Raw genomic sequence first — 22,455 nt, forward strand, 5'->3', positions numbered from 1 at the left:
GGACCCGCGTGTTCCCGCGCCGGGCGGTGAGTCTCCGCAGGGCCGCGCGCCTGCACACGGGAGCTCGCTTCTCATGACTCAGGGGCCTGCTGGAGCCTCCGCTTACAGCCTGGCCTGCACCCGCCTGGTTTTCGCGGCCCAGGGGCCGGTCGCAGCAAGGCTTGGACTTCCCGCACCCTGCCCTGCCCTCCCTGCTGTTTGGCAAGCATAGGGGTGACAGGGTATTTACCCAGCCTGCCCCTGTATGGCAGAAGTACTTTCTATTTCTAAAATCTGTTCCCTAAACTGGTGGTTTTCTGCCCCGGCTAGGTGCCAGGCGCCCCGCTTCGCCTTCTGACTGCAGTAAAATACTAGAGCAGTGGTTCCCAATCTGTGGTAGGGGTACCACCAGTGGTATGCAGACAATTTGTCAGCGGTACGCGTTAACAGGCTTATTATAATTAATTTACATGACAGCAATTTGCTGGTGGTACATAAGGCTAAACTGAGAAATTTGCTGCTGGTACGTAAGGTTCGTATCGTTTTAAATTGGTGCTGCACGATCTGTCATTGTTTGGGAACTGCTGGACTGGAGCAAGTCTCCTGGTGTGAGGACCTCGGCCCACAAGGGGTGAGAAGGGCTGGAGCTCTGCGGGTTCCCCCTGGAGAGCTCCACATTTCTCCCATGCTCATGAGGGCTAAGGCTGCAGGGATGCCTGGAGAACATTTGAGCGGTTCTCCAGGCATCCCGGTTGGGAATCGCTGCCCTACCCTACCCTAGACTGTCATCCCTTCATCCTCCTTGACCATTACTTCGTATTCCTGTCAGACCTCTACCTCAGGGGCCATGTGCTATTTTTGGAGGAGCAGAATCACTAGGCACTGAAATATTTGAATAGAAACCAGAAACGTAAGGAAACAAAAGGGAAGGAAGGGCACTTTAGCCTCTAAACGGTTCAGGATTGTAGTCCTGCCATCACAGTGTAGCCTGGTCGTGCCAGAGCAACTGGTTTGCATGTGAAGCATGGAAAAGAAGAAGAATAGCTGCCAGGCAAGCAACAGTATTTTCTTGAACTTTGGCACATTACTTCTAGACGTAGTGAGGATTTTATGAACCATCCTGATCTATAGTTTAGGAAAAGGCAGGCCACGTGAAACCATTATGAAGCCAACAGAGCAGTAACACTCATCTGTTCTCTCTTTGGTCGCTTTTATTGTCTGCTTAAGGTCAGGCCATTTCCATTCTCTTCCCTTCTATCTCTTCCTCACTCTCTGCTTTATCTCATATCCTTCCTGGTGCCTGCTCTTGTGAAGGCAGCAGTATCTTTTCTCTCTTTCAAAATGTGCTGATCTGGAGGAGCCATTTTCTCCATCTTGTCATGTCTTTGGTCCCTACAGTTCTTTCTCTCTCCTCTCTCTCTAGTGTGTTTTTTCTCCCACCCCCTTTCTTTTCTCAGTGATTATTCCTCTCTTCTTCCATCCTACCCAGTGCATGGTACATATCTCATTTTCCATCCCCTTTTAAGATGTCCTACACCCTTTCCTTCTCTTCCTCTGTCTCTTCTGTCACATTCCCCCTTTATCTTTGCCCTCATTCATCACATTCACACTCCCCAATGTTTCTCCCTCTATTCCCACATTTCACATCCCTCTTTGCCACACTTCCCCCTCATTCTGTTCATGTGCTCTTCTTCCTTCCTCCTGGCTTAAGTGCTTACGCACATAAATGTAATCTGCTCCAGACCTTCCTTCTCCCAGCTATAACTCCATGGTGACTCTCACTGGGAGAACAGGCCTACAGCACCTCCTCCTCAGCATTTTGTTGGGTTCTGGTTTTCTTCTTCATCTCTGTTTTCATGCTTTACCACTTCCAGGTCAGGGAATCAAAGGCAGCTGGACATGATGCCTGCCATGTAGCCCCGCTGGGTGCCTTTGGCTACAGAAAATGGTGGTTCTTAACCATGGTAGCCTGGTAGCCTGCTAGGCTTGTGGGGACCTTTGACTTTAATCCTAATGCTATCTATCATTCAGTACTAAGGCTAAATGTTAGGTTTTGCTCTTTACATAAAATACTTAAGAATCTGATGCAATTAATTTCTTCTTTATAGAAAGGCCACACGGGCAGCTGGCTTGAAGTCAAAACCATTCTATCCCACAGTTTTCCACCTCCATTTTTGGCAGCTTACCTGAGTCACAAAGAGAGTGGGGGAATTTGTGTGCCTCCTACAGCAACTCAACATTTTCTTTGTGCTAGTGTTGTGGTGAGTGTTAGTCACCACTCTTGTCATGTCATTTCACAGACCCTTCTGAAGACATGAGCTGTCAGGGATGAGTATTTATTTTCTTAAATATCTGTAACACTATTTGTTAAAGCATTTATCAAAATCTATAACAAAAATGTACAAGATAGCCTAATAAATGTGTTATGCTACCATTCATTGAGCATTGGCAGTTTGCTTAGCTTGTACAAAGAAAGAAAGAAGATATGGTCTCTCTCCCTAAAATCTTGTCACTGAAATGATGTGCGACATTCGAGATTTAGGATTAATCATTTAAAAGGTTAGTCTCAAATTGATGTTTTACCTTCCTAGATCATCAGCAAAAGGCTAGAGAAAGAAGAGTGTTAAGAAAGAAGTAAACTGAGTGCTGGTCAAGTAAAATGAGTTATAACTGAAGATGACAGTGAGAGAAAGATGCAAAGGTGGCAGTAAGATAGAGGTTTAGACAGCAGTGGGAAGGAGAACAGGAAGAAATGAGGACATACTTAGGTAGGAATTTAGCACTTCAAAGGGGAGGGCACAAATCTTCAATTTAATGTAGTAGGGGAGAGGAAGTCAGAGGGAAGAATAGGAAGGCTATCATAGTAGTATTTTTCCCCTGGAAGAGGCAAGATATTTGAGGTGATCAGAGAGGGGGAAGTTATAATTGATGAGACTATTTTGAAGTTGAATTCTACCACAGAGCAGCAGGAAAAGGAGAGGAAAGAAATGTTATAAATGTTGCTTGTCTCTGGTAAAGACAGGCAGGAAGAGATTGCCTTCTTGCAAGCTTGCCTGAAGGAAGAGGAGGAGAGTTGTCTCTAATTATGGAAAGGGAGTGAAGGCAAGTTCAGTTCAGTCCCATTCTGCTGAGCACAAAGTGATAAACCATCTAGATGGTGATGCTGGGAAGTTGGGAGAAGGTGCAGCTTGAGCTCTCACATTCCAGTGTGTTTATATAGCACCTAGCACAAAAGTATCCCAATCTGGTTTGGGCCATATGAGCAGCACCACAATATCAATATTGTTTGTTGTTATTTGAGATTTATATAAACATTAAAAAGTGTCTTTACACAATATTTAAGAGACAAAAAAACAGCACAGCAGTCCCCTGATCTTATCCTTCTCAACAAAGGAGTTAAATCAGCTTCAAACTCCATACTCAAAGCTCTCTCTGCCCAACACTGATTATTATTCTCATTGACTGTGCTCATTTAATGGTAAGGAGAGAACTCAATAGCAAGATTTAGGAGTCATCAGTAAAGAAGTTACAGCTGAGCTATGGTGCTAATGAGCTCATGCAGGGAGTGAGTACAGAGACAGAAAGCAGGGACAAAGAATAGAACAATGGGAGACACCAGCAGAGTGTGGGAGAGGAGAAAGGCAGTCACTCAGGGACCTGATAAAAGAGCAGGTGGATGAGCATAATTAGCAGAGCACTGCTACAGAAGCCAAGGATGAAAGCAAGTAGAAGGGGAGGAGAGAATGATCCATTATGTCCAAGACAAGACTATGGACCTATTACTGAAAGGTACCATAAAAAGCAAACTTCAGGTGAGGGAAACTCAGCACAGCTCCCACTGATTTTCTCATTAGAACTAAGCCCCTGAGCCAGGAAACTCTGAGTTTGTGCTTTGCTTTTCAGCTCTAATTCCTAGCTCCCAATTTGAATCAGTCATGAATGATCACTACTCTTCAGCTATCATGTATTTTCCCTCCTGTCATGGTGGGTGCAATGAAGGACACTATGTCTGAGGCTCAGAGCCCTCTATGTGAATGTGCCTTATTTAAACATGCATTTGATTGTAATCTCTTTGGGACAGGGTTTGTATCGTAGAGTGTTTATCCCAAGGAAGCTGTGCATAGTGCTTGGAGCTGCACTATCACAAGACAACGAATGAATAATCATTACAACTGGACTAAAAATGAGGCTTCCTTTTCATGGGAAATTTGATTTGATTTGGGAGTTGGTTTTGGTCCAAACTGGACTGAAATCAGATTTTTAACTCTATTAATCCATCCCATAAAGTAACAGATTTAACATTCAGAAACATGTCCAATCCTCCAGAATACACCCAAAGACTGACATTAATTTTCTATCAACAGTGCTACCACAACCCAAACCGGTGTCCACAAAAGTCTTGTGTTCCCTTCATCTCCTCCCCTAAGTCTCCAGCAGTTCCTCAATGTTTTCGTTAATGCCAAGCCCCTGTGTTTCTTCATCTCTATACAGTAATTCACCCCATCCTTTTCCCTAAAACTCTGCATAGTGCAAATCTAATTATCTTCTTATCTCTGCTTTTAAATTTTAGAGTTATTCTAAATTTACCGTGTTCACTCATGAATTTGCACTTCAGCATTCAAAGTAGTTTCTCAAATTTTCTGGTTTGGAGATAAAAGATTCTTTTCTTTAGCAAATTCCAGAAATTTCCACCAGATTTCCAAGTAAGCTTCTGTTTTCCTTCTCCCTGTAGAACACCGACTTGATAGGACAACTTTTCCATTGCTAAAACTTCCAAATTTTTTAAAACCAGTCAATGATTCTAGAGGTGTCCCTTCTCTTCCAGGCTTTTAAAACTGTAATTCTTGCAGCCACTACAAGATGAGAGATCAATTCCCTGTGACACATATGTTGCAGAGTTTTCAGGAAGGTTTAATAGAAACACTAAGAGGATATCCGATAGTTGGCATCCTATTATTTCCCTCACCACATCTCCAACCTTCTTCTAGAACAGTGTAATCCTGGGACACATCCACTGCATGCATGAATCCTCCCAGCTCACCACACTCCCTCCAACATCTGCCTGTTCCAAAATCAGATTTTAGTTTTTGCAGAGAACTGGAAGCTCTCTCAAGCTTTTTAGTGAAATTAATATTTGTAGTCATTTTTCTGTTAACAGAAGCCCTGACATGGGCAAAAAAATATGAAATTGGGGTTTGTGGCTTGGGAAGAGGAAAAACCCACCAACACAGTGTCCCAGGGCCAGGGATATGTTGCTTACAGAAAAATAACTGAACAGTGAGAAGCAGAACGAGGGGCTTCAACACCCCAACAATGGCCCGGTAGGAACATAGGATTGGAAGGGACCTCCTGAGTCACTGAGCCCAGTCCCCTGCACTCCATATTTGATTTAACCCCCGATCCATATGTAGAGGTCAGTCATGTCCTCTCTGAGCCTTCTTTTTGCTAGGCTAAACAAGCCAAGCTCTTTCAGTTTCCTCTCATATAATAGGTTCTCCCTCCCCTCGTCATCTTAGTAGCCCTTTTCTGAACTTGTTCCAGTTGGATCTTTTCCAAACATGGGTGACCAAGTATATTATACACTATGGTCCCAAGATAACCTGTAATACTGAGACTTCTCCCACACTGGGGACCAGTATGATCTCCCTTTCAGAACAAGAATCATAGTCACAGCTCAGATGGCTTGCTGTGTGACCAGAGAGAGTCACTTAACTTCACTGTCCCCTTTCTTCTGCATGTATGAAATGAGTTCTAATGTCTGTGATAAGCATTTTGCCTTGTATGAAAATTACTGGGCAAGTGCCAAGTATACTACTAATATAGAAATTGCAATTACTACTAATTTTTCAAAACTCTGAAATAATGAAATCTGTCTTCTCCTGTCTTCATCCTTCTTTTAGTTTCTAAGGCAGTCTGTTAGAATTTCAAATATATACCCCTTTAGTAACTCAGTCCATGATGCCTGTATTTAAATTTCACATCTGAAGCAGCTACTGTTTAGAGCAATAATAAAGCAGCTTTTACTTATTCCTAAATTTTTCATAAATTGTACAATTTCTATGAATCTTTAATCATTTTTTTCTAAAATGGGGAGGAAAATGCTTGGCCTTCCTTGAGCAATACGAGTTGAAAAGTACAGTCTAACCTGAACATAACAACACAATTAGAAGAAAATTCACTAATAACTTATTACTAATGCACAGTCCAATTCCTCCTTTCAGTCTTGCAATGGAAGTCCCTTTGCTATCAGGAGTTCCACACATGGAGAGAGAGTGCATAGCATGTATTGCCCAATTCTTACCTTGTTTGATTGTGTATGTCTAAAGGTGTTGCTACACTGTGTTTCAGATAATGGAAACCTCTGACACAACTATAACAGATACGTGCGTTACAAAGTTGCAGCTTTAACTGATTCTTTCCCTGTGAAATATAATACGGGAGATTATTAGATTCTTTGCTATGCAATAAAAGCTCCCCAAAATCCCTCACTGACTTAGTATATCACTCCTCTAAATGTAGTATTATTATTACCTGTTATTTGTATTACAGTAGGACTTAGAGCCCAGGGGCCCATTGTACGAGGTCTTGTACAGATAGTAGAGAGAGAGAGTAGGTGGTAGAGTCCTACAGTTTCCTCAATGATTATAAATGACCCCATAACTTTAACTATTTATATGAGACTGGCTGTTGATATTTTATTGGAGATGGGCCTATTTTTCAAGTTTTCACAGTAGAATTAGATATTATGCAGTAACTTGTTAATCAGTACTTTGTACTTGCTAGTTCAGATTCCAGTTGCTTGTGATTTTTACATGTCCTGTCCAATATCATACACCAGCCTGGTATCTCTGTGTGTTTGTAAATGCCAAAAAGGATTTGTACAGACTTGGGGTGTACAGGTTGCTGATTTGATATGATGCTTTGTTTTCTGTTTTTTGCAATGCTGCATTGGTGTTGTTCTGCTTGTGATCATCCTCCTGCAAGTGAGTGGCAGACTCTAACCCTTGTGGGAATGCATAACTCCTCCACCGAATAACCCCTGGAGCAAGCAATAACCCCTGCATTAGGATTCAGGTAATTACAGCTGACAAGTTAACAAGTGGGTCTAGTTATGTCCCGTGAGGATGGAAAGGGAATAGGAGCAGAATTCTCTTTGGCTAAGTGGCCTATGACAGGTAAAGAAAATACTGGCAGTGGGGAGTGGAAGCTTCTTAAGTTTACATCATGCTACTATTTTTTAAATTACTGGTAAAAAACAAACCCTAGGAAGAGCAGGAAGTTAGACACTATCATAGGATCTGTGTGTTCTGTTGAGGGTGAATTAGGGATTCTACCTATTTGCGCTCTCTTAGTGTATATTCAGATTTGCTGTGGGTGCTGCTGGATGGGATAAGGTAATGAGGATATTTCAGGTGTAATACAATAACATGCATCTTCTCCAAGCCTTGGATCTGTTTGGAGGAGAGCTAGGTGAGAACTGAACTTAGGTTTTTGCTATGTACAGCGCTGGATGTACTCTGGCAAACATGATAGGAGTTGATTCATAAGAAAACATTCATTCTCCTGTTTTGCCTTTATTGGCCCTTGCTAACCAAGCTGGGCAGCACAGAGAGTTTCCAAAACAGACCAATAATAAAAGTTCAGCTGAAAGTAGTTTATTAAAAAGCTTTTTAAAATGCTTTTTTATTTCTAATAAAATCTCCCAAGCACCTGGGATGTGCTGTTTCCAAGGTGTTGAACATCCCACATTCCAGGTGAAGCTAAGGTGATCTGCTGATGCCCAGCATCTCTGAATTTCAGACATAGGGAGCTTCATCCAGGTTACCCAAGGCATAGCTTGGCAGTTTTGCACCCTGGGCCAATGGTGTTAGCAGTGGCTTAAGCACTGCCAGGCCGGCAATGGCACTGGCTGCTATTTTTGTTCTTCTCTTCCCTCCCCACCCACCTTGCCCCCACCCCTCATTATATTACTCCGTCATTGTTTTCAAGTAAGTATTCGTTGGAGTAAAACCAGCAGCATTTGACCTAGGAAAAGCAGTGTTGCTTCCCCCAGTTATGCCTGTTACTCAGACATTTACTTCTACCCCACATAGTGAATGAGGCAGAACTGGACTTCCTTTTGTTTAAAAATTCAGGAACTACCTCCTACATCCAGCTGTAGAAAGCACTCCATTGTGCTTGTGCATCCGCACCTCTGATTAATGTTCGCAGAACCTTGAGAAATCATTTCAGTTCTGGCAGAGACAGCACAAAGTACTGTCTTTACAGAGATCACAAAACCGATTTGGGGTGTTTAGAATGTTTGTCTTTTTCCCAAAACAACGAACACAAATTCACAAGAATAAAAAGAAAAGGAAAAATGAGTATAAGCATAGTCAGGTGGTTGGGAACTAATGACTGAGGCTCCTAATTGCTAGGTTAATACAAATAATAGATACTAATAATTAGGCTTGGCAGGATTCAATTTATATCAGTAAGCATCAATAAACATTTATTTCACCTCACACTCTCAGACTCACAGGAGGACCAGTCCTACAGAACCATGCTGGCTGTAGTTTGGACTGGAACTCCTAGAAACCCCAGGGCACTGGGAACAAAGAAGAAGTGACAAAGCGGATGAAGGAGCTATGGGAGAGCGGAACCTGGACTGATGGCAGCTCTGCCACTCAGCTAGCTGCAGTCCTACAGCAGTTATGTTTGTTGTGGCAGGAAGTTAAGCTGCACTGTAATAATAATAACATACTGTCATTAATTAATTGTCTGCCCCGCAAGGCCCTGATTTAAATTTTCAGGATTGCATGAATTGATAAAAATAAAAAATGCTTAAACATAAATATTGATATTATCCATCAACATTATTAAATAAAGCTCAAATTCTGCCAAGCCTACTAATAATAAAGAGCAAGTCAAAGATCTCTGGATATAAAACATAATAACATTCTTCTCAATAGTTACTTCTGAAGTGTTTGTGAAAGTCTTGTACAGATTTTAGGGGCAGAGAACCTCTCAGCTGTCAGGCTTTGTAATTCTTCCTAACATAAATTAAGCTTAATAGCAGGTATCTGCCAGATATCTTCTCTGATTAAATAAAATGCATAGAGGTTGGGTTAGAGCACATAAGAACTGCATTTACATGTTTCAAAGATAGAACTTAGCCATTGGTGATGAAATGATGATTTTACAAAAGAAAATATATTTAAAATACAGAGGATTCTCCCTGTTGGGTTCACTTCTAAAAAAAATACTAGAGGTTTGGAAGATTCCCCCATTCTCCTATACAACAGTAGGAAATTTATCATTTGGGACACACTCACTTTGACCTATTACACAAACCCTAATCAGTACTCCAAAAGAAATGAATACAACACTGGCACCACAGTCCCTGACAATATGCCAGAAAGAAAAAAATCCTCCCAGTCTGAAATATGATGATCATTTCATGCATGTGAGCAAGCATCACCCTGTGTCTCACTGTGAATCATCGCACAGCTGATCCCAGTTGCACTCTAAGGTAGCCTTGATGACCAAATTATCAAATATGTCCATTTGTTTTCTGGAATCCTATTAATGTGACTCTTAACAGTACCTGCTATGTTAGGGAATTCATGTGAAGTCCCTGTAAGATGTATCATAAAATGAAGCAAGTTTATATAGTCTGTACAAATATACCATTCCCGTAATAGTCCTGTCACTTGATGGCAGTCTGGCCATTTGTTAACTGCATCTTAAAACCTTCTTCTGTGCCATTATAATGTTTCTGACCACATGAACGAGCCCATTATGAAGCCCTCTTTTGCTTTTCCACAGGAACACACTGTAATTTGCTGCCCTTCTTTGTGCTTGAGTGATGGTAACACAAAGAGTAGCAGGAAATTGCAATTTAACTTCCTTGACATTAGGATTAAAGCCAGATTTGCTCGATTTTATTCTGCAAATGGAATTAAAGAAGGAAAATTAATTGGACAGAACCAACAAAACAATCCAGATATGGAGCTGAGTAAATGATAGTGGCTAAGTGGCTTTTATTTGGTCTAACAAGGACTGAAATAGCTTGTCAAAAGTTTAACAAATGTCAGGAGCATTCAAACACTAATAAAGTTTGAAAGACTGAGGTTCATGTTTTCCCCACACATGCCCACTGTACAGTATTTCCATCAAAAACTCAAAAAAAAGGGATAATTATGCAAATATAACTTGTCAAGTTCATCAACGTATGATATCCAGAGAGTAACTCAGTGGCTTGAGGGATTCCAAATAGGCCAGAAAACTGATTGCCTAGCGGTCACAATTTGAATCTGATCCAGACCAATAGGAATTAAAAAACCGAATACTGTTGGGCTCCATGTGAGGAAAGAGTTGGGGTTAACAGTCCAAATCCTAAAAAAAACCCCCAAAAAACAAAACAAAAAAACCGAAAACCCCAGCCCATCACAGTTAGCACTAACTGGTACTGTTGTTATATCAGCAAGGTCAAGAATGGAAAAGGCACAAGTGCTAAACAACCACTTCAGCAAAAAATGTAGCCTTTCCAGGAAGGAGGAGTCATAGGGACTGGGAAAGATAAAGTGGGTCTCAAACTGGACAGCTAGACGCACTATTGCATTGTATGTCCCATTCGTTCCTAGTGATTTGTGTCCAATAATGTGTCTAACATATTTTTTTCAAGTGGTTTCCCTTTTCACTTTTTTGAAGGAAGGGGCAGTTGATAAAAAGCCAGACCCATCAGCCCCCTCTTATTGATTTCTGGCAGGATCTCCTGTTTGTGAAGGGTATCAGCAGTCACCTTGCTACTTAGGGCTGTTTGGAAAGTAATTACTCATATTCTGTGGAACTATGATTTAAAAAAAAATAAAAATAATTAAAAAAAAAAATCAGCAAAAAATCACAGCCTAACATTTTCAGCTGAAAATTAAAAAATTTTGGCTGTTAAAAAAAAAAAAAAAGCCAAAAATATTAGACTGAAAAGCAAAACCTTTGATTCAGAAATTCAGTCTGGTACTTTATGAGAACTGGAATTTGTTTCCGTCATGCTCTCCCTCTTCATGGCCTGGATCCTGTAGCCAAAATGTCTCTCTCGTGATGCATAAGGGTCTTCTCTCCTGGTGGCCCACAGCAATGGGTAAGGGAGTCCTTGGCTCCTGCATGCCATGGGAAATGTAGTCCTGCTCAGGAAAACAGGGCACAGTCTGGTGGGGAGGTGGAGCAGCACAGTATGCCAGGCAGGCAAGCACCACTGCTGCTGCACAGAAGCAAGGTAGGCAGATTGGAGCAGGCATCACACCGCCTGCACGTGCCCAGCCTGGCTTCGACTGAGCCGCAGCTGGAGGTGGGGGGCAGGCCAGGCTGGGCACCTCTCCAATCTGCTCTCTTTGCTCCTGCACAGCAGCAGCAGTGCCTGCCTGCCCACCTGCCTAGCATACCATGCTGCTCTGCCTTCACTTGAAACACAGTGGCCTGGATTTCCTTAAAAAGAATATGGTTACCATTTTTAAATGTCACTTGAACTCCTTTAAGCTGTTGCTGATTTATTGCACTACCAAGAAATCTAAATCTATAGGCATTGTATAAACAAATGACAAAGAAGACAGAGTGTATTATCTAGCTCTTAGTGTGCAATAGGAAACTTGGGTGGGGTTGAGGAATGTGAAAGTAAACTTATAATAAATCAGATAGCTGGTTGTTATCAAGCTTTAATTTGTATGTGTAGCAGAGTTTTCCTTGTGGCTGTAAGCACTGTGCCCAGATGGGGCTGGGAGTCCCACAACTGAGGGGACTCTAAGCCCCAGCAGCTGCCAGGACTGAGTCCCACAGCTGTGGATGCTGGGTCCTGGCAGTGCACCGCCCAATGCCAGGGCCCAGCTGAGTCCCAGCAGCCATGGGGCACAGTTGTGATCTCCCAGTCCCAGGGATGCATGAAATCCCTGGGACTGGGAGATTCCAGCTGCCATGATATCCCAGCCCCAGGGGTATGTGAAACTCCCATGGCGGGGAGACTGTGTCAGCTGTGATCTCTCAGCCCTGCACTATTGAGAAACTCCCAGATCTGGGAGATCACAGCACCTGTGTCTTCCAGCTGCAGGGATGCATGGGACAAGCCTGCAGCTGGGAGCCCTTCAGCTGAGGGGGCTCACAGCTGCAGGAGCTTGCTCCTTGCTACAGCAGGGAGAGTCTCGGATTGGGCTTCCCCTGCACTAACATAAAGGTGTGATGGGATCTATTGTGTGATCCCACAATTGCACCTCCTGGCATACAGGTATGGCACGGCAGGGGGCATGATTGTGTGGATTGCACATTAGATCCCATTACACCTTTACCTGCACATAGAGGGGCCCAGACAGCTTAGCATAAAGGCATGTATCTCAGCTAAAATGGGACCAAGAGCAAGATCCCAACCACAGTATCCAGCAGAGCATTTTAATAAGTGCAGTGGTTTTCAACCTGTCATCTATGGACTGCTGGAGTCTTCAGACTATGTCTAATGAGTCCCTGAAAGATGGCTATGATCAATCAAAAGTATGTGAATATCAACATTTCCAAAGGGGTCCACACCAAACATTTTTTATTCATTTGCTTTCATTTAGTTTTTCCATAAATGAAAAAAGGTTGAAAACCACTGAGTTAGTGGGACAGTGCTGTGGCCCTGCAGTACCTGTCCTGTCCACAAATGAAGGATTTTGGCACTTGCCATGGGCACTATATTGACTTTGAAACTAGGGTGGAGGTAGGAATAATAACAAGTATATAAAGAAGTACATTAAAAACATCAACAGACATGAAACATTTTATGATGCTCTTGTTGGAATACTTTCCAGGAAAAAAACCAACCCCATAAAGATGGAGTGCTGATAAGTACACAGTTGTTTCTTGTCTTAGAAAAATGATTTCCCACTGAAAATAAATATCTCCAAGTTTCCAAACAAAGGAATACAGACACTATTTTTTTTACATTTCCAGTGAGAAAGAAGCATACAAAAGGAACAACACGAGCTGTTTAATTGGCAGTTCTCAGAGTTTCTGTGTGCATCCATTATTTTAAGATCAGTTCAGGATCCCACACTCCAAAGCCCTCTGTTCCACATGAACTTTTGAAACAAGCCAGAAAAAATGAAAAAACAGGCAGAGAGCAAGATAAATAGTTTAGTTCAGTTGATTTTTCCTCAGTCTAGTTTCAAAAAAGTCCAGACACACATGATTTAAATGCTTTTGATGCTTTGGAAACAAGTTTTAAAATAAGATGAAATTCAGTAAAGAAAAACACAAAGCATTGCAATTAGGAAGGACGACTAATGTAAATACATACAAATACAGAATGGGGAATACCTGACAAGGTAGGAGGAGTTAAAGATTAAAATAGATCGCAAAACAAATAAGAGTCAACAGATAAATCAGTCATTTGTCAGGGGTACTTTAGATATGTTTGATCCTGCCTCAGAGCAGGTAGATGAACTAGATGGCCTCTTGAGGTCTTTTCTAGCACTGTTTCAATGATTTCTGTAACTTTTTTATTCATATGTTCAAAATGAGTGCTTTGCTGTGTAAAGCCCTAGGGCTCGATTCTCCCATGGCAGAGTATAAGTTGATTTCAGGGAGAGTTAGTTACTCTCATCTCCCAGCTCCCCCTTCATCAAACTATTTCTGTTACAACTTCAAAACAAGTCTGTAAGATGTGTAAGGCCCATGATCTTCTATCCAGGTGTCTCATTACTGAATGCATAACAGCATAACATTGCGTGAAAACAATTGAATACCACATAGTTTTGTAAAGCAGTTGCTTTACCACTTGAAGTTTCACTCGTTGAACAAACTGAAAGGGCAATACCTTCCTTTCTTTATTATTTCATCATGCTGGTTGTTCCAGCCAGTTCAGTTTTTAAATTTGTGTAATATTTGTTTGCTTTTATGGAAAGTGTTAGCGATTGTGGCCCATTGAAGAAGTCTGCTGTGGGCTTTTCAAGCTACATTCAGATTTCTCCAAGCCCAGTTTTTCCAGCCTCCTGGGTAATATTAATACATCTTATCTTGGATTTACAGAGTTCTCTTGTTTTCCACAAGATGTATTAAGGAAGGGAAGCATGGGAAGTAGAATTAATGTTCATATTACTAGGAGTTTTGTGTGCATGAAGACAAGAACTTGACTCTTATTGCCCAGTTCTAGTCTCCGACTAAACACAGAGCATGAGAATTGTATCAGTAGAGCTGAGGGGAAATAAAACCTTCTCCCTTCACGTTGCAGAGTATCTGCAAACTTGTTACAGCATCCCCAGGGCTACACGGAGACAGTGCCTTCGCCTGTTGCTCCTGAAAGCCCTTATTGCTCCTGAAGAGAATGGATTCCTATCTGGTACAGCTCCAAGATCTGGGGATTATACATCTCTGGCCTCAGTCTGCTCAGTCTTCCCCACTCATACAGAGGGCTAAAACACATTTCACTGTAAACCATACCTTTGGTTGCCTTATTTGGAGCAAAAGATTGTCTTTTGCATCATACAGAATGGTAGTAAACAGGATATTTCATACAATATGAAATACAGCCCTCCCTGTATGAAATACAGCCCTTCATACAGCCCTCCCTGTCAGGCCAATAACAGCCTCAGATGTGCTAACACGTTCTGCCTGCCAACTCCAGGGCGATGGGAGCGCCTGACAGACAGCGGCTTCCCATGTGTTAAACATTAATAGCTTTCCAGCTTTGCCTCTGGATTTCCTGTTGCTGAAGACCCGAGCTGCCTCTCTGGAGATGTCAGACTGCGACAGAACAATTACTTATCCAGCTCAGTGCTTCTGGAGAGGGCCGATGGCTGCGGCATGGCAAGGGGGTAGGTTTGCCCGAGAGTGGCACAGGAAATATAGGGGTGGGAAGGGCTCACTGCAAGACTTTGTCAGGAAAAGAGCACCCACTGCACAGATGGGGAAGCAGAGTCCTCGGCAGAAGATGGGCTTTGATATGCAGGAGATACCAGCTCAGCCTCATCACCCCTGCTCCCATGCACGGGTGATGAGACAGATGGGCCAGCCTAGTGCAGGGGGCTGGACCCGATGATCTTGCGAGGTCCCTTCCAGCCCTTACAATCTATGAATCTATGAATATAGAGGATTCTATAGGGTGTCTGCTTCCCCCAAAAGCATCAAGGTACCTTTTAGTTCAGTGGGTTTTATTTTTAAGTACAGAATAAGATATGTCTGACCTAATGGACAAAGAGTCTGACAACCATGAAGGGCCACATCTCATTCCTTCCCAAAGATCAAGGGAGAATAGCATGCACATTAATTAATCCAGCAGCTACCTAGCAGGGTTCAGGCTATGATTCCTTTCTGTGTTGCCTGTTTTGTGCATGTGTTGATGTATATCTTGCTCCAGTTCTCTCTCTCTTGTCTGCTCTTCATCCACTTCACGTGGGCCTTCAGCCACAGAGCACCCCTTTCTCTTCAGTCTCTCCTGCCCACCAAAATACAGCTCACTGATCAAGCTGTAAGCAAGCTGGAGCTCCAGCACCAAGAAGAGGTAGGGTAGAATTTTGTCTACAGTAAAATAAAAGGTTTCATGTAGAATACAAAAAAAATTCCTGTCAGAGGGCCAGGTTACAACACATTTGGTTTTACTGGGTCAAGGGACAAATGTCAGATTTGTAGTAGAGATGCAGGATCTTAGAACTGGGTTCTGGTAATGTAACCATCTTACAACACTATTAGAACAGAGTTTTAAAGTTTGCAATGTAGACAAGGCCTCTGTAGATCAGGGGAAAACTGTGTTATAGTGAAACTCCTTTGAGTTATTGTTTTCATTATGTAAATGGGTCCAAGGCAAACCACCAAGATGAGCAGGAAGAAGGACAAAGAAAATATAAGGATATATAAGAAAGGAGACCTCAATAGAAGTCCTCCCACATAAGTAAGTAATATTAAAAATATGGTTCCGCCTTTGTGACCTGAGTGGCTAGAAGTTGGGGGCCTTGTGGCTTCTTCCCTTTCAGAGGAGAAATCAATGATGCCATTGTAGATCTTTACTGTGCAACACATTTATTTGCAAAGGATGCACAAAGTCCTGTTTTCCTGAACACAGTCAGGGAATCAAACCGAATGAGAGAATTTCTTTGCTTGCAACTCCACGCTCCTTCAGCTAGGGCTCAGTTCAGAAGGTTTTCCTCAGGCCCACACTACCATTACTTCTGTGTCTGGGGTTCCCTTGCTGCCTTGGTACCTGAGATGGCTTCAGACTTGCTAGCTTAGCTACTGGAAGCAATCTAGCTGCAGCAACACAGAGCCCAGCTAATTTACCCAGTGTATTAGCAGCTCTGCAGTTCTGAGCAGGGTTAATTAGCTTGCCATGAGGTCTGTGCTACCACAGGTAGACTGCTGTTGGTACCCAAACTAACTCATTTAAAGGCAGCTTTGATACCTTTTTAAATTAACAATGCTTGCAGTGGGCCATCAGGAAATAACCTCTTAGATGTCAGGGAAATCTCTTTCCTTTTCCTTGAGAATGCCATACCTCTCAAAGAGATGAGGCAGTAGAGGAAGAAATTGAGTAGAATTTGATTTTAATAATGTTCTTTTCAAGCAGCTTAAAGTGCTAGAGTGAACAGCCTTCAGGATGCCAGAGCCAGCAAAGTCCACCTCTGCCCCCAAGAAAGGCTCCAAGAAAGCAGTGACCAAGACCCAGAAGAAGGGGGATAAGAAACGGCACAAGAGTAGGAAGGAAAGTTACTCTATCTACGTGTACAAGGTGCTGAAGCAGGTTCATCCCGACACCGGAATCTCTTCCAAGGCCATGGGCATCATGAACTCCTTTGTCAATGACATTTTTGAGCGCATTGCCGGGGAGGCCTCTCGTCTGGCACATTACAACAAGCGCTCAACCATCACTTCCCGGGAAATTCAGACAGCCGTGCGTCTACTGCTGCCAGGGGAGCTGGCCAAGCATGCTGTATCTGAAGGCACCAAGGCTGTCACTAAGTATACCAGCTCCAAGTAACCAGGCTCTCAGCTTTCTAAAATGAATATTCAACTTGGAACCCCTCAATGATGAGCATAGCAAAGGGTTGGGTCACGGGGTGGCAACAACTGGGCAAGCAAAAGGCATGGCCATTATTGATGCAAGAACAGTTTGCAGTCTTAAACTGGATGTTAGGGCCTGTTTATGAAGAGGGACTACTGACCCAGACATTCGTTTATTTTCATAAACTTTTCAAATGTGACAGGGGTTCAGCAATTTCCACCTAGACCAAACAGAAGGGAACTTCAGTATCTCATCAAAAGGACTGGTTTCAATACATTAAAATTCTGCTCTATGCTTGGGAAGTTCTGCACATCTGGCAGTGGCAGGCAGGACTGGCAACAGAGATGTAGAGACTCTGTCTTTGAAGTCTGGCTGTTTGATTGCTTTCTTCCACACATCAGAAATAAGTACAAAGAAATCAGTGTTAATATTTTATCCTGAGGACAGCAGCCTATCTAGCTGTCCTTTAGCAATGTAACTGATCCAGCTTACAAAAGGGATAAGATGCATAACTTAGGTAAAATAAAGGAAGCATGTTATATAGAATACATGCAGAATTAAATCAATGCTGATCAAGAAAACCTACGCTGGCAATATTGTATGAAGCCAGTTACAGAGAGAGTCTTGCTGCATACAAGATCCACCCCTTAGACTTCAGACAGGTAGATTCCTAGGTAAATATTGAGCCAGACTCCTTATTCACTCCACGTACTTTGGAGGAAGAACGATCAGGTTATGCTTGACAGAGGGCAGAGACCCTGTCCTATCCTGAGACCCATTCTGGACATTTTGGAGCTGGCTGTTTGCTTACTGATGTGTGATGGCAGGAGAAGAGGGGGAATGTTTGGATTGTATAGCTGCCTTGCCCTCTGGCTTTCTCCCCTACATTAAGGACTCAGCTACTGTGTGCTAAATTACGCTGCTGCTCCTTGCAGAAACTATTCAGCTTCTCTTGGCCAGTGCCTTGATGCTGCCTCTGCACTGCCTTCCACAGTCTTAACTGTATGGGAGGAGACGGAGTAATCTTCAGAGAGAGGAGCCTCCCTTCCCTGCAATTCATTGTATTTAAAAACATGAATGTGATTGAACCAGCCCTAGAAACAGCAAATAAATATTGGGAAGAGTATAAAAGGAGTATATTGGGAAACTGTCAGATAAGCGCTGTGTCCAGGCTTTGAATCAGGAATGGAGAGACCCTTCTCTATCAATGAGACCTACAAACTGGGAGTCAGGTTCTGCAGGCTCTGTTTACAGATCTGCCACTGTGTTTGTGACTAAAGGCAAGCCATTTTGTCACTCAGTTCTTTGTTTTACTCATCTGTGAAAAGAGTATTGTACTTACCAGCTTCAAACAGCTGTTACCAGGCTTTAATTGATCAACAGTTTAAAAATACTTAAATATGTAGCACCTCTCATCTCAAAGTCCAAAGTAAGATAAGCAATAACAAAGTCTTGATAAAAAGCCACAGAGATCAGAGGAGAAATTCCTAAACCAAAAGCTTCACATGCCAAAACTGCTGGGGGGCAGAATCAGGACACGTGAATGGCTGCTGGTTCCTAGTCAGTATTAACGGATTAGATTATAGATGCTAGGACTTTAAAACAGCAGTCAAGATCCCAAATACACCTTAGTACATCAGATGCTAAGAAGAAACCAGACCTAAAGGGCATGAAAATTTTAGCCTAATAAATTGAGTTCTGCAACAGTGATCCATGTTGATTCCACGAAGGGGTGGGTAGAACCTGCAATCTCAGGTTCCTTCTGCAACTTTTTCATTAAAAGAACAAACAAAAAAAACCAAAACAAAACAAAACCAGAAAAAAAGTTAATCCTACCACACACACACCTATGTCTGCTTCTTCCCCCCTACACACACACCCTTTCTCTCACCTTCCTCTACTTTTGCCTGCATGCTGTTTGTTTAGACTACGTTTGCTGGGGCCGGCTTGAGGTGTGCACGTTAATGTTTCTTTTGGAACCTTGGCATTAATAATTCATGTTATTCCAGCCACTAGAATGGTTTCTGTGCTGTATGTTCGCATTGTGTAGCTCTGATATTTCAGTAACAGTTTATAAAGTGCCCTGAGAAAGGGGCAGTGCGTAGTAGTATTTCCAAGCACATCCTGGAAAACAGGTTGTGACTTCGCCTCCTGATCAGTACCTGTTTTGGAAAGGAAGCAAACCATGCCAGGCCTAAGCCTCATGAAGTTTGTGTCACCCAGGGCAGCTATGTAATCCAGTATGTCCATCCTGCCCCTCAAGCCCACCTACAAGGGGTAGGAATAAGGAAGTAGCAGCTCTGCAGACCCTAATCTTGGCCCCCTGTTGTGAATTGTGGTAATGATATCCCGGACCAAGAAAACAGTTTTATGCTCTCTTCTCTCTGCAACCATACCCACACCCACAGCTTTATCTACATTTAATGCAGAAGTGCCAGAGAGTCTCATTATGGTTCCTTCATCAAAAAAATATTCACAATTCTGCCCCGACATACAGAATTTTGGAGCAAGGACCATGACTCTCAATAGCCAATGCAATGAACCCCCCGATCCACAATATCAGTATTTCATAGTAACAATCAAAAATAAATAAATAACAATAAAAAGATCATCTCTTGGACCTGACCCTCAGCAGAGTGAGCTTAGTATGTTTTGTTTCCTGATTGAACATCTTATACTAAGTAACAAAAGATATAGTTATCTTAATGCTGCCATCACTGACACAGACCTTCACAATTGGCCCCACTCTCCTCAAAAGAAGCAGAATAGACATAAGTGAAAGATAGAAAAGGCATGCCTGCTGCAGCAACAATACCTTTTTAAAACACTTCTGGGTTCCCCAAACTGTCCATACTAGTGGTAGCAAGTTAAAACTTCCCTCCATTCGATATTTGGTTTAATTTACAAAAGGTACCTACACTGAAACACCAGCTCCAGCTCAGCACTTGCACCTAAACCTGGCTGCCGATGGTTCTCCTCCAAGGATTACACAGTCCATCCCAGAAGCCCTCTCTTTACAGAAAACCCAGGTCCATTCAGGGCTGGATTAAAGCACAGGCAAACTTGGCACATGCCTAGAGCCCTAAGTGCAGAAGAGGCCCAGTTATGCTTATTTTACATATTATAAATTGAGTGAAAAAACTCAGGGCCCACAAGTTTGTTTGCTTAGGGTCCATTAAAGGGTTAATCCAGCTGGTGCAAGTGCCCAGGATTAGGCACACATAGTACACACTGTCACTCAAAAGTTTCCTAGCTGGCTAACAGGGTGGGGTTTGGCACAGCAGGATTTTCAGGCAAAATTATAGCTTATTACAAGATGTTGGTGCTGATCCAATTCCTTCAAATTAAATTGAATTACACTGAAATTTGTGCTGCACAGGGCAAAGAGTTTTCTATCTGGGACCAGGTTATCAACATGAGCTGTGCTTCTCTAGGTGAAATGGGCAAATATTCACTAGTGCTTATCATTCAGCAGCCAGGCAGCGTATGAACTACTTTGCTATTGTTTTTAAATGGTGCCTCATTGTGTTGTCTAACAGTCTTACTGATGCCCAGTGAAATTAACAAGAGTTCTTCCTTTGATTTAATGGGCATTATGTTGGGCTGTAAAAACAGAAGCATTGGAAAATAATCTCAGAAAAAGGTCTCATTGATTTGCCAACCCAGTGTGCTCAGAGCACGGGGTATGCTTTGGTCAACAATTCTTCAGTCATGGAATTGTCTGCCGAATCCATCTCTGCTGTAGAAGTGTGCACCAGAATCTAAGCCCTTAATAACCATCCTTAAAAACTGCAACTGAATATATAAGGTCCAGCTGCCAAAGTCTGAGTGCCAAAGCCTCCTACTATACCACTAACATCCATGGTACAGTTATGCATTATCAGTAAAACATCTGTAACAGATTGAACACTTAAAAATGTGGAAACCGCACAGAATCAATTACTGTAATATTAAAATAAACAGGGGAGGTGGCTGCACTAATGGAATTAATTATTCCTTTTCATATTTAGCACAATAAGCAAGTTTGGTGTTTTCATTTATATGAACCCACTGCAGAATTTCTGCTCTCAAGCAAACCTCTGAAACCCTTGAGTGATTCTGGCACATGAGATTCAGCTCGACGCAAAGTACCCAGTGCCTCAAGTCTGACAGGACTGGAGCATTTTGGGATGTCTTATTTTAAGAGTAAATTGTGCATAGAATTTTGACAGTTCCCAAAATCACACATGGGAATTTGTTTTTCATACTTAATTTCCATGCATGGTTTTTTGTAGGCTTCTTTACGAGAAGACTTTTCTTGTTATACTGTTCATACCATATGTTCTAGTACTGTGGTGCTGTTGTGCCTAACAGCTAATTATATGTTTTGTTTTATTTTTGGATTACAAATAAAATTTAACTTTCAAAGCTGACATTCTGGACTCTCCTCGTGCAGTTGTTTCTGCCAAGCTATGAAGCCCTGAACACTGTTGTTCCTTTAACTTTTCTCCTTCATTTTCCTCCTGCGTCCCTCAGTCCCTAGGTCACAGTGCCTTTCCTTTCAAGCAAGATCTGGATATTGTTCCTATTAGTGGGGGTTGGTAACTGGGGCACCAGCCCAGGACACTAATTTAGAGGGGCACAAGGATGGCAGCCCACATCATGGAAACTGCAGCCAGGCAGGGTGCACAGAGCCAGCTCCAGCAGCAGCCTCAGTGGCAGGGCATGGTGCACAAAGCTGGCCCCAGTAATAGCTGAGGTGAGGTACAACCTTACAATACTCTGTCCCCTGCTCTCCACACAACTGTCCCCTGCCTTCTCTGCCTAGGACACAAAGTTCTTTAGTTATGCCTCTTGTTCTTAACTTCAGCAAGGTGGACTGGTAGCTAGAAAGCAGAATATTTCTGTTCTATAGCCTGAGAAGATTACCTCTGCTATGGTCCCAGCTCTCACTGCCCTGTGGCAGAAGCTGAGACAAGACCTCTAAGTCCACCATAAACACTAGCCACGTGCGTCACTGAAGGAGGTGGTGTAAATTGTAAAGATATTCAACAAACACGTGCTCTCTGAGCTCCACTGAGTTCCTTGGATTTCCTTCCCTTATGGTGACGTTTGAACATGCTCTGTTGTATTCTGTTCAGCTTTTTTCTTTTTTTTTTTTTTAAAGGAAAGTGTGTCCCAGTTCAAATTAGCCAGATCAGTTCCAAATCCTTTGAATTATTCAAGAACCATAAGTATCCCTACTACCAGCAAGTATCCTCCACCCCAGACTTTTCAGCCTGTGGCTTCAGATGGTTGCCAAAAGATTTGGAAGTATTCTACATGCAGGCTGAAGCCCAGAGGTTTGGGCTTCAGATACCCCCAGGTTTCATTTGCCCTCAGCTGCACAGCTGCAGGAGGAAGCTAGGGAAGAATCTCCCGTTTCCATAAAGTCAGCGTGAAGCAGAGATCCTTCCACTGGAACCTGGCCAGTGGGAAGCTAACTATGAGGCTGTCATAGG

At 42.6% G+C, this 22,455-nt stretch overlaps 1 protein-coding gene across 11 annotated transcripts; it reads left to right on the forward strand.

Moving 5' to 3' along the window:
* LOC102373170 (histone H2B 5-like) lies at window positions 1-21,387 on the forward strand. Of its 11 annotated transcripts, none has more exons than XM_006033872.3 (5): window positions 9-26; window positions 2,088-2,240; window positions 6,964-7,053; window positions 15,781-15,868; window positions 16,538-21,387. In XM_006033872.3, the coding sequence occupies exon 5, from the start codon at window positions 16,571-16,573 to the stop codon at window positions 16,949-16,951; it is 381 nt and encodes a 126-aa protein (XP_006033934.1). In that variant the 5' UTR covers window positions 9-26; window positions 2,088-2,240; window positions 6,964-7,053; window positions 15,781-15,868; window positions 16,538-16,570; the 3' UTR covers window positions 16,952-21,387. The 11 variants fall into 11 exon arrangements, with proteins under 11 accessions (XP_025071552.1, XP_006033929.1, XP_025071554.1 ...); XM_025215766.1 differs by having other exon boundaries at window positions 16,541-21,387; XM_025215767.1 differs by lacking the exon at window positions 2,088-2,240 and having other exon boundaries at window positions 1-26; window positions 16,541-21,387.
* The last annotated feature ends 1,068 nt before the right edge of the window (window positions 21,388-22,455 follow it).

This window comes from Alligator sinensis, unplaced genomic scaffold (assembly GCF_000455745.1).
Source record: "Alligator sinensis unplaced genomic scaffold, ASM45574v1 scaffold1049_1, whole genome shotgun sequence".
In the NCBI taxonomy this organism is placed as follows: Eukaryota; Metazoa; Chordata; order Crocodylia; family Alligatoridae; genus Alligator; species Alligator sinensis.